The 12,368-nt window shown below is 43.3% G+C and overlaps 1 protein-coding gene and 1 non-coding gene across 5 annotated transcripts; both read right to left on the minus strand.

Moving 5' to 3' along the window:
* Positions 1-2,485: 2,485 nt before the first annotated feature.
* Trmt10c (tRNA methyltransferase 10C, mitochondrial RNase P subunit) lies at positions 2,486-6,950 on the minus strand. 4 transcript variants are annotated; one of them, XM_042259424.2, is made up of 3 exons: positions 6,702-6,838; positions 4,481-4,634; positions 2,486-3,986 (listed from the first exon to the last, which is right to left on the minus strand). In XM_042259424.2, the coding sequence occupies exons 2-3, from the start codon at positions 4,519-4,521 to the stop codon at positions 2,723-2,725; spliced, it is 1,305 nt and encodes a 434-aa protein (XP_042115358.1). In that variant the 5' UTR covers positions 4,522-4,634; positions 6,702-6,838; the 3' UTR covers positions 2,486-2,722. The 4 variants fall into 4 exon arrangements, with proteins under 4 accessions (XP_042115358.1, XP_076405111.1, XP_006996601.1 ...); XM_076548996.1 differs by having other exon boundaries at positions 6,635-6,769; XM_006996539.4 differs by lacking the exon at positions 4,481-4,634 and having other exon boundaries at positions 6,702-6,950.
* LOC121821866 (small nucleolar RNA SNORA70) lies at positions 4,486-4,620 on the minus strand. The gene has a single exon (XR_006062740.1). It is a non-coding gene; the product is annotated as a small nucleolar RNA SNORA70 (small nucleolar RNA).
* Positions 6,951-12,368: the final 5,418 nt, after the last annotated feature.

Consider the following 12,368-nt stretch of genomic DNA (forward strand, 5'->3'; position numbering starts at 1 on the left):
AAAACCTACTTTTCATAGCACCTGGTGTAGGGGTTTTCCTATGTGGAAGCTGTTCAGTGTTTGTGACGGATAACTCAAACTTCGAGTACAGAGGATGGAAAAAGCATTTACCTTAAGAGTAGTAGTGTACTGGCTGGTTTTGTGTGTCAATTGTACACAAACTAGTTATTAGAGAGGAACAGCCTCCATGAGACCCAGCTCTAAAGTGGGTCTAATTCCTCAATTAGTGATCAGTAGGGGAGGGCCTAGCCCATTGTGGATGGTGCCATCCCTGGGCTGGTAGTTGAGGTCTACAAGCAGGCTGAGCAAGCCATGTGAAGCAAGCCAGTTAAGCAGCGCTCTTCCATAGCCTGTGCATCAGCTCCTGTCTCCAGATTCCTGCTCTTCTTGAGTTCCTTTGCTGATTTCCTTTGCTGATGAACAGCAATGTTGAAGTGTAAGTCGAATAAGCCCTTTTCTCCCCAACTTGCTTTTGGTCGTGGTGTTTTGTAGCAGCAACAGAAACCCTAAAACAAGTAGTATGGTAGTTGGGTGAGGACTTGGTAATCTGAGTCGAAGTTCTCATTTCACTATTTAGCATACAATTAAGAGCAAGTGACCAGGAAACTATAATATAGCAGTATTTAATTCCTGTTTGTTTCAGCATTTCTCCTGTATAGCTTTGCAAGATACTATTTAAGATCCTCACAGTTCTTGTGCCATTAATCCCAGCACTTGGGATGCAGAGGCAGGTGGATTTCAGTGAATTCAACCAAACAGAGCTACATGGGGAGACTCTGTCTCAAAAACAAAACAAAAACCTCTCTAGATTGCTCTTTTCTTGAGTATTTTGCATTGTTTTGGCTGACCCCTAATTTGCTGTGAAGCTGAGGCTTTGATGCCCAGCAAAACCCAAAAACCCAAACCATGTGGCTGGGGCCAGAAACATGGCTCAGCCATCAGACTCCAGGTTCAGTTCTCAACACCCATGCTGGGCATCTCATAACTACCTGTAACTTCAGCAAGGGATCTGTCTCCTTCTGGCCTCATGAATATGTACACATCATACATTCACACAAATACACATTAAGTAAAATAGTATAAGTTAAGAAATGTTAAAAACCACGTGGCATCACTGGGCAGTGATGGTACACACCTTTAGTCCCAGCGAGAAAAAGGCAGAGGCAGGCGGATCTCTGTGAGTTCGAGGCCAGCCTGGGCTACAGAGTTCCAGGAAAGGTGCCAAAGCTACACAAGAGAAACCCTATCTTGTGGTATGTGTGTGTGTGGGGGGGGGGGCGGGGGGTGAGTAGCTAGAGAAACAGTATTTCCTAGAAATGCTATCCACACACTATTGCATACATTACCAAATACTTTTTTCCAGCTTTTGTATTCACATGTAGGTATATTTATGTGTACCACATTTGGGACAGGTGCCTTTAGAGGCTAGAGGGTGTCCGATCCACTGGAACTGGAGTTGCAGGTGGTTGACTGTAAGCCACCTAATGTGGTGCTAGGAACTGAACTCAAATTCTCTGAAGGGCCCTCTGAGCCATCTCTCAATCCAGATGCATTTTTTTTTCTAAGACAAGAAATTGGCTTTTTCTCCAAACTCATTTTCATAAGGAAATCACCTAACATGCCAGGGAAAACAAGTTTTTGGATAACCAAGACTGTTAAGCACTATGCTCAACATTGTATACAAGGCTTTAATTTTATAACTGCTACTTCAAATTTAGAAGCTTTAATCTAGTTTCTCATCAAAGAATAGTTTCTGACATGGATAAAGAAATGTGTAATAGAGCCAGGCATGGTGGTGCATGCCTATAATCCCATCATAGGAGGTGGAAGCAGAGAATCAGAACTTGAAGATCATTCTCAGCACATTGTTTGAGGCTGGCACAGGCTATTTGAAATATCCCCCACCAAACAAAAACCCACAAAAGAACAAAACCAACCCCAAACTAAAAAGGACAATAAAGTTTGATACTCAAAGAATCCATTAAAAAAATACTTTGCTGTAGAATATTAGTTGAAGATGTTTTACATTTGTTCATGTTGTGGAATATTTAATGATGCAAAGATGTGTTGTTGCATTCTTTTATGTTGCATTTGTGTAACTCTGTGAAGCTGTGTTACTGTGTCTGTCTAAACACCTGATTGGTCTAACAAAGCAATGAACGGCCAATAGCAAGACAGGAGAAAGGATAGGCAGGGCTGGCAGACAGAATAAATAGGAGGAGAAATCTGGGAGAAGATCTAGGAGCGAGAAGAGGACACCAGGGGCCAGCTACACAGCAAGCCAGGGAGTAAGAAGTGGGTATATAGGGTAAAGATAACAGCCCAGAGGCAAAAGGTAGATGAGATTATTTAAGAAAAGCGGGCTGGAAATAAGCTAAGCTAAGGCCGGGCATTCATAAGAAATAAGACCCCATGCATTTATTTGGGAGCTGGGTGGCAGCCCCCCCAAAAGAGTCAAAGAGTAGAAAACAATCAACTACAAAGCTGTAACAACGATATAACTTTATGTTCCATTCTAAATTAATCTATCATTTGTTTCTACAAATAAAACATACTTTCAAAGTTTTCCAGATACTTAAATAATCAGAAAAAGACAAAACTCTAGTTTGTCTGGAAAGATTCCTTTTAAGATACAATTCCATTTAGGAAGAAAAACATTATTTATTTTAATATGTATTTCCATCCTATTTGCTTGTTACACTATTACATTTTCTCATTTAGGTCACCTTTTCTGTCTGCGTACATTTAAGGAACCTTCTAGAAATAAACTTGTCTTTGTCTTCTTCTGTTTGTTAAAAGCCTCCTGAGAATGCTGAGGGATCTCTAAATAGCCCATATGCTTTCTCCTGGGAACAAACTTCAAAGCCTCTTCCCAGCTACCAGTGTTTTTCATGCAGAGCAAAATACGGATCATTTGATCTAAGGTGAGATTTTTGTTACCAATTTCCCATTGTAAATATTTATCTAGTGGAAGACGCTCTGTTGCTAGATTTAGCCGTTTTGCCTTGGCAAGGGATGTGCCTGTCTGTGTATTTTTATCAACAAATGATCCAATTATATAAATTTTATCGTGCTTGAAGGTAGTCATAATATTGGGAGAATCTGCAGTTAAATATATAATACTGTCCTTTGGAAACAAATCAACAGCAGACTTTTCTGTTGCTGTTAAGAGCAGTTTGTCCCATTTTTCACCGTAACGTCTAACTAACTCTCGATGATAAGCACCATCTAGTTTAAGATTGCAGAAATAAAGGTGGAAAGGATCAACATTTTTTCTGTTCCATCCTTCACTTTCTAAAAGCTGAGAAACAGTATTCTGCAGTTCACTTGATTTCATGTAATTTTCATAACCCATATCAAAAACCAAAGGCTGTCCAAACTTCATAGCCTGGACACCCTTCCAACCCAGTGCGATGTTGATCCAGCGGTCCCAGAGTCGAAGAAACATGAAGTCCTGCTGCTCCTTACTCTTGCCGGCTTCCAGCAACCTGGCCTTCTTTGCTTCTTCCCTGGCCTCTGCCTTCCTTTCCTTCTTTATCTGCTGAGCTTTTTTCATTTTTTCCTTACCATACAAAAACCTTAAGTATTTTTTTTTGGCTGATTTAGAAGCACATTCCACAAGGGTTTTGAGTTCTTCTTCAGTGATATGTTCTGGTACTTCTTTGCCAAGTAATCTCCACATCTCAATTAATTCTCTGGTGGCAGCTAGAGAATCTTGATCTTTGTCTGAGACCACTGAAACACTATCTTCTTGAATGCTAGATTTCATTGTGGTTTTCCACCCATCCAATTCTAGCTGTTCAGGAGGGGACGTACTGTCCTTACTATGACAGGACAAAGAAGGTACTTTGGAGGACATCGATCTCTGCAGAATTGTTGAATATAAATTCCTTCTCTTCCTATGAAAGGTAAATGGCACCATTAACCTGGCAAAAGGTCTCAAGAATCGGACAGTAACATTCATTTTGAAGAAATGTAAGGAACCCCTGTAAAAGAAAAATGAAATTAAGTTAGAGATTTTTCAAACTTCCTAACTGTGATTCTGATTTCTTTTCTCTCAGGCAGACTAGATGAGATTTGTTAGTAAGCATGACTGGTGGGGTATAGGACTCAGGACAATGGAAGGCCTTAGGAAAGCTGAGCCTGGCACTTCTCCAGGGGATCACAGTTGTGGATATTTTGACCCCACAGCCATAAGGGACAAGCCACTTGTCAGCTACCATGGCTTCAAATTCATCTGCATTTAAACCTGGTGAAGAGCTTCTTCTCTAAGATGTGATCTTCCCGCTGTCAGGAAACCCGAAATTGGCTCAGCGAAGGGCCTCACACATCCTTAATCTGCAGTTTGGTATGAATGGACACGATGGCCTGACCAATGTAAACTCTGGCTACTGTGCCCTGGGGCTTCCCAAAGAAACCCCCAAATACTTGTCTAGAGCCTAGGTTGGAAATAGCATTGAGATGAGACGTGATTACCTACCTGAAAACTGTCTCCAAGGTCCCTTTGGGCAACCTGCACATTCAACAGGCTGCATACACTACCAAGGAGGATGCTATTTGCAACCACTGCACACCAGACTCCCATGAGGAAAGGAACCTGGTCGGCTTAATTGGCTGCAGAAGGCAATTCATTTCTGAAGCACAAAGGGAAACCTTTGAACAACTTAGATGTCACACATCACTAATTTAACTACCACATATATTACATCCTGACTGCAGTTTCCACTCTGCCTTCTCCTCCCAATCTCTCCCCACTAATTTAACTCCTCTGGTCCAAAGCCTATGATCACTTACTGGTCAGTTTTTAATTTTTGTGAGACAGGGGTCTTTTGTGTGGACCAGGCTGATTTTAAACTCATCAACCTGAGTGATCTGCCTCAGTCTCTGAAATAACTGGCACTATAGCTATGAATCACAACATCCTGCTCCACGTTCTTATTTTATACATTAATTTCAACATATTTAAACAAAAGATTGACTCAAATATCCTTTTTAGATTTGCTATAGAAACAGGCCCAGAGGACTGATGTAATTAGATAGGAAGGTTATATGTCAATTACAGAGCTGAGAACAGATTCTATCGTCTCCTTCAGATACATATTCAATCTTGAGATCCTTCATGAAAGCAACGAGGAAGACAAAAAAGCAGGAAATTTACTTAAGATGACACCTAATAAAAGATACCAAAGAGCTGCCACACAGATGCCTTTGTGCTTCCAAAACAGAAATACAGAGCAGCTGATTAAAACAAACAATAAATGTTTCAGCTCAAACTTCACAGCAAATATTATAAAACAAAATGTCCCAAACTGTATGTGTATATATGTATACACACACACATATACATTGCTGCATAATTTTATATCTTGAAGAACTGGATGTTCCACAAGATAATGAAGATGCTTAAAGTTTGTTAACTGATGCAGAATGTGAGGAAAAAAGAAAATTCCTGGAGAACTCCAACTGTTGGCTTCCTGTAAGGATCCTTCCTGCACATTCCTAGATGTTCTCATGTTCTCTGGCCTGTGCAGATACCCAGATGTACTCCTCCCACCCCAAAATAATCATCATTTTGTGCTCTGCTTAGATCCCAGTTCATTAATATGGCTTAAAGAGGTTTTCATGCTATCACCCCCTGCCTTTTCAGCTGCACATCTCTTTTTCACTTCACACTTAGATCAATCAGTCCCATTAGTTTGCACCGCACCCTGTGCCTATGATAACACTTGCAACGCTGCTCTAGTTGTCTGTGTTCCCCACTAGAAGCTAAAGACGACATTCCATTAGGATCAAGAGTGGGTTAAACATTCACTCTCACATTCAAAAAAGGTTCAGAGCCACGTGTGGCTGCACACACCTTTAATCTCAACACTCCAGAGACAGAGACAGAGGCAGATGGATCTCTTTGAGTTTGTGGCCAGCCTGGTCTACATATTGAGTTCCATGCCAGCCAGGAATACAGTAAGACTCTTCACCAAAAAAAAAAAAAAGAAAGAAAGAAAGAAAAAAGAAAAGAAAAAAAGAAAAAGAAAGAAAGAAAAGCCATTCCGACTTTAAAGACTTAAAAACAAAACAAAAACGGATATCGGACATTGAGACATATTTAGTTTAGGATTCTCAGGCCCTGAGTTTGACAAAACGATTTCAAAAACATTATCTTGTGACAGGTATGGTAGTGTTGGCCTCTAATCCCATGAGACCCTGTCTCAAAAAAAAAAAAAAATTATAAAGCCAAATAGTTGAATTTTGCCTCTGTAGTGTAGAGAGATTTTATAATATCACAGAAATCAAAAATTCAAAAAAAAATTTGCAGGTTCTCCACTCTTTATCACAGGATAGCCTCAATTTCCAGACTGATCTGCCATAGCCTCCCCAGGCCTCATTATGAAAATCTAGTTAGATTTTTTTTTTATTTTAAAGGTGCGTGCGTGCGTGTGTGCGTGTGTATGTAGGGGTAATTATGTACGCGGGTGTGCGGATGCCCGAGGAGACCAAAGGCATGAGGAGATCGATCACCAGGCCAGGGTTACAGACACCACAGTTGTGCGCTGTCTGAAGTGGGTGCTGCAAACCACACTGCAAGAACACGAAGCGTCTGAAACGCTGAGCGGTCTCTGCAGCCCCAACGACTTACATTTTAAAGCAAACGATGGGCACGATTTTGATGGACACGACTTTGCTTCAGGCAGTGTATTACTTACGACGGATAGGTCACGGCTTCCTCTGGACTGCAGCTCTTAGCACACACGCCCCACAACCTGCATCCCGGAAAGCCACCGAGCCCACGCGGCACCAGAACACCGGCGGCGGCGAGAAGCCCGCGTGTACCAGGAGCGCGGCCGGGCGCCAATCGCCGGGGCTCGCTAACTCGGGCGACCCGCGTGCAAGCCTCAGGCTGCACGGCACAGGGCGTAGAGGAGCCAAGGGGCTCCCGCGGCGGCCGCCGGAAATCCGGCAGCGCCGGAAGTCCCGCCTCTTCCTCCCGGCGCTGCCTCTGACGTTCAGCCCTGCCGGCAGTTTCCCCCTGTAAAGTCGGTCCGGCGGACCGGCCTCCTGTGAGTGCTTGTGAAAATGACTTAGGCCCGGGCTCCTCACCGGCGCCCCGCCACCCTGTTTTTTTGATTCGTTGTTAGAACTGGAAACCTCTTAGCCGGCTCTCAGCTTGGTTACTCTCTTGATAGGAATGCACTAACAAAACGACCTGAACGCCAGTCTTACAGTTCTGCTTTAAAATTCTATTCTAGCCAGGCGCAGTGGGGCATGACTTGAATCTCAGCACTTGGGAGGCAGGAATCTCCTAAGTTCGACGCCAGCCTGATGTACAGAGCTAGTTCCAGGACAGCCAGGGCTACACAGGGAGACCCTTGTCTCCATAAACTAACCCCCCCACACCCCAAAAAAGTTTGTTCAATAACGTTTGAGATATGAAGGAGACCCCACACACAGCGGGGGCTTCCCTTCCACACCCCGGATTGGGCACAAACCACACCCAAACACCTGTTTTCACAGAGAGATTCTTTATTAAGCAGTGAAGAAAAGTGACTTCATTCTGACTCAGGAAAACTGCTACAAATGACCTTGCAGGTGTGATCTTTTAAGAAAAGGAAAAGAGGAGGTCTGTGTTAGAATGGGCTAGGGATGGGGTGGTATATTTTTTATTGGGCGTGTTAATTAGGTGAATTAAGGGGGCTTTTGATTTTGCTGGACTTTAATACTTTGATAGCTGGACTTTGGTAGTCAGCCTCAGGAGGAGGAAGTGGCCAAATAAGGATGGCTAGTTTTAGGAATGTAATCTAACTTTTTTTTGTTTTGTTTTGTTTTGTTTTTGTTTTAGCAAGGCAGAAGGAATAGGAAAGAAGGGCAAGGCCTGCCCAGAGCCATCCATGGTCACTATGCTCCAGCCAGCCAGAGTCCCTTCAGTATCAATAACCACTGAAAGTAAAAATCTGTACTCCAATGCTAGAGGAGAGTCAGCGTTTTCAGCTTGTCACATTCTTAGTATGGTAAATCATGCTAGATTAGGGGCTTCAGAATGACATTATCTTTCTGCTCTAAGGTAAAGACTTCAACTCAAAGTGATTGTGAATGATGTACAGTAGTGACAGACTGAATATTTGAAAGGACAATCAAAAGGCCAGGCATGGTGGCACACGCCTTTGATCCTAGCATTTGGGAGGTAAAGCAGCAGTTCTCAACCTTTGGGTTGAGTCCCCTTTGGGTGTCCAATGACCCTTTCACAAGGGTTGCCTAAGGTCATTGGAAAACAATGATATTTACATTATGATTCATAACCATAACAAAATTATAGTTATGAAGTAGCAACAAAAATAATTTTATGGTTAGAGAGGTCACCACAACACGAGGAACTATATTAAAGGGTCACAGCATGAGGAAGGTTGAGAACAAGTGAGGTGGAGGCAGGCTGATCTCTGTGAGTTTGAGGCTAGCCTGGTATTCATAGTGAGTTCCAGGACAGCCAAGGCTACATAGTGAGAGCCTGTCAAAGAAGAAGGAGGTGGAGGAGGAGGAAGAGGAGGAATGGGAGGAGGAGAAGAAGAAGAAGAAACATATACAAATATGGATGAAAATCTTCTACAACCTGCCCTGGTAACCAACTCTTAGCTACAATAAACAGCCCAGAAAATTATCTTGACATGAGGTAGGCATGTAGTAAGCCATGTTTCTGTCTCCTGTGACAGTCCAGGAAGTGAACTAATAATTTCTGTCGTAACCAGTGCCAAGTGGCCAGGACAGATTAATAACTGATGACTTTACTGATTTTTTTTTTAAATCACCCCTGTGTATACGTGATGTTTATAAATGTGAGTGTATAAGTATGGTCACACACATGTAGCAATCAGAGTATAACCTCAGGTGTTGATCCTTTTATTCCTCATTGTTTGAGGTAGGCTTTCTTTGTTGCTTGCTGCTACGTATACCAGGTCAGATGGTCTGTGAGCCTCTGGAGATTCCCTTGTCTTTACCATCCATCTCCCAGTGGGAGTGTTGTGATTAGCGATGTGCACACTCATGCACTGGATCCACTGAGCCATCTCACCAGCCCAGCTTCACTACTGTTTGGCCCTGTTGATGATCTGAGATCAATCTGAGAAGGGCAAATATATACTCCTGCCCAACCCCGTAGGATGCTCCACTGCCAGTAAGCTCATCTAGAGGACATGCCAAAAGCCTCTACCCACACTGTAAGGCATTTCCGCTCCTCTGCCTTTGAATTTCATCCAAAACAGTGGTGATGGCCTACTCCCTGATATGGAAAGCTCCGAATAAATGAGGTTTGGTTTTCTTATGTTGTTGCTCTTCATTTATTTCCACAGCAGACATTTAGTAAATGTCTTAGGGTTACTGTTGTTATGATGAAACACCATGAACAAAAGCAAGCTGGGGAAGAGGGTTTATTTGGCTTACACTTTCACTTGTAGTCTATCACTGAAGGAGGTCAGGATAGGAACTCAGGCAGGGCTGGTACCTGGAGGCAGGAGCTGATGCAGAGGCCTTGGAGGAGTGCTGCTTACTTATTCCCTGTGGCTTGATCAGCCTGCTTTTTAATTAAACTTAGGACTGCCAACCCTGGGATGGCTCCACCCACAATAGACTGGGCACTCCCCTATCAATCACTAATTAAGAAAATGCCCTACAGCTGGATCTTATGGAGGCGTCTTCTCAACTGAGGTTCCCTATTCTCCAGTGACTCTAGCTTGTATCAAGTTGACATAAAACGAGCCAGCACAATACATTTTGCTGTTAACTGAATGGCAGGTTACAGTGGTGGGAATGTGTTGGAAGCACAAAGGTCCTTGCTGGCACAGATAAGCATTAGGGAAACAAGGAACCTTCAAAACAGGATTGTCTCTTCAACGAGGGAGATGCATCAACTGTTTTTCCACCTGATGATCTGTGCTATCTGTATAGACATTGTTATGATTTATTACACACACACACACACACACACCCAGAGTATCCCATATGTACAGGGAAACATGCTGGGCAGATGCACGCCATGCATGGCATGGCAGAGGCGGCCAGTAATTCACAACCCAGACGATGCATCTACGTGGAGAGTTTATTATAATAGAGATAATAAGGCAGAGAGACAGAAGGGGGGGAGAGAGAGAGAGAGAGAGAGAGAGAGAGAGAGAGAGAGAGAGAGAGAGAGAGGTGCGCACCTTATGGGAGGAAAAGCAGAAGGGGAGAGGAAGGGGCGGAGTTTTTCCTTAAGAGGCTTCCATGTCAGGACGCTGGGCAGTCCCAAGGGGTGGGATCAGAATATTAAAAGCCAGGCCATACCAAGCTCCCTCAAGCGGCACAGGAGGTGGCTAATAGCCCAAATGACAACCTCACTATCTGTATGACAGACCACACCAGCTCCTCCCCAGGCCCTTAAGGTAACACGTGTAGCCTATCTACATGAACACATTTTCATGGAAGAAGTGACATGCACTTGAGAAGAGTATTTATGATGTGATTATGCCTCCTTGTGCACAGGATTGCATTATACCAGGAAACTTTTTCCAAATTGTGCTGTATTTAAATATGCCTAAAATAAACGGCCCGGTATCAGACTCTATAATGAACCAATGTTGGCTACTGAGTCGTGTTGAACAGGACTTCCTCCTTGCCTCAAGTGGATCATTACTTTCCTGACCGTGATCGTCTCAGGGACCCCCAGAGGAATGATCTGAGAATCAGGCTATGTAAGTTATGAACAACAGCTAACATCACTGCAAATAGTAATTCTGATGTCTGAAAAAGTAAAGTAGGCTGACTCATCTCTTAATTTAATTTTATGTATATTGGTATTGTATTTTGCCTGCATATCCAAAAGTCCAGAAGAGGGTGATGAATGCACTGGAAATGGATTTACAGGTAGTTCCAAAAGGACATGTTAGTGCTGAGATTTGATCCTGGGTCTTCTGGAAGAACAGCCAATGAGCCATCTCTGTAGCCCCACAGCTGGATTCTTAGGGGCAGAACTTACGGGGAAAAGATAAGGCTTTGGGGCTCTAAGTGTGTTGCTCCAAAGACAATAACAAAACAAATTATTGTGTCAGATAACTTTTACTATTGTGGTGGTTGGAAAGAAAATGGCCTTTGCGCCCGGCGGTGGTGGTGCACACCTTTAATCCCAGCACTTGGGAGGCAGAGGCAGGCAGATCTCTGTGAGTTCGAGGCCAGCCTGTTCTACAAAGCGAGTTCCAGGACAGTCAGAACCCACACAGAGAAACCCTGTCTTGAAAACTCGAAAGAAAGAAAGAAAGAAAGAAAGAAAGAAAGAAAGAAAGAAAGAAAGAAAGAAAGGAAGGAAGGAAGGAAGGAAGGAAGGAAGGAAGGAAGGAAGGAAGAAAGGAAGAAAGGAAGAAAGGAAGAAAGGAAGAAAGGAAGAAAGGAAGAAAGGAAGAAAGGAAGAAAGGAAGAAAGGAAGAAAGAAAGAAAAAGAAAATGCCCCGCCCCCAAAGAGAATGACACTATTGGGAGGTGTAGCTTTGTTGAAGTAGGTATGGCTTTGTTGGAGGAAATGTGTCACTGTGGGGTGGGCTTTGAGGTCTCATATATGTTCAAGCTATGTATGGCCAGTGTCTCTTAGATCACTTCCTATTGCCTTCGTAAGATGTAGAACTCTCAGCTACCTCACCAGCACCATGTCTGCCTGCACATCACCACGTCCCACTGTGATGATAATGGACTAAACCTCTGGAAATGTAACCCACCCCAATTAAATGTTTTCCTTTATAAGAGTCGCTGTGTTCATGGTGTCTCTTCGTAGCAATAGAAGCCCTAGCTAAGATACCTATAATAAATACCAGAGACAATTGCTATGCTGTGATAAAGGTTTGTTTTGACTCACAGTTTTGATGTTCTAGTCCCTGAGTAGGCAGCTCTATTGCTTTAAGGTCCGACATGGGTACCATATGAATGACAATGGTGGGGGAAATGTAGTGTGTACAAATCTATTCATTTTGTGTGTGTGTGTGTGTGTGTGTGTGTGTGTGTGTGTGTGTGTGTGTGTATGCATGTATCAATCACATTCACTTTATTCTGGGTGTGTGGGATGTGTGCAGGTAGGCACACATCTGTTTGCGTGTTCATGCGAAGACAAGAGGACAACCTTGGGTGCTATTCCTCGGGAATGTTGCCTGCTTTTCATTTCTGAGACAGGATCTCTTATTGGGCCTGCAACTCACCATACCAGGCTGGCTGGCCAGTTAACCCCAAGAATCCTGTCTCCACTTCCCCAGTGCTGGGATCACAGGTGTATGTTACCACACTTGGGGTTGTCTATTTGTTTGTTTTCCCCAACATGGGTGCTGGACATCAAGCTCACACACTCACATTTGCGAGTTAAGTGCTTT

This window comes from Peromyscus maniculatus, chromosome 12 (genome assembly GCF_049852395.1).
Source record: "Peromyscus maniculatus bairdii isolate BWxNUB_F1_BW_parent chromosome 12, HU_Pman_BW_mat_3.1, whole genome shotgun sequence".
NCBI classification, from domain to species: Eukaryota; Metazoa; Chordata; class Mammalia; order Rodentia; family Cricetidae; genus Peromyscus; species Peromyscus maniculatus.

What these genes read in the sequence shown, in the direction of transcription:
- Trmt10c (XM_042259424.2), bottom strand. Translation starts at nt 4,521, where the DNA reads ATGTGCAGGTTGCCCAAAGGGACCTTGGAGACAGTTTTCAG. An exon ending in ACCTTGGAGACAGTTTTCAG is followed by an intron (nt 3,987 to 4,480) that starts GTAGGTAATCAC and finishes TTTCTTTTACAG; the next exon opens with GGGTTCCTTACATTTCTTCA.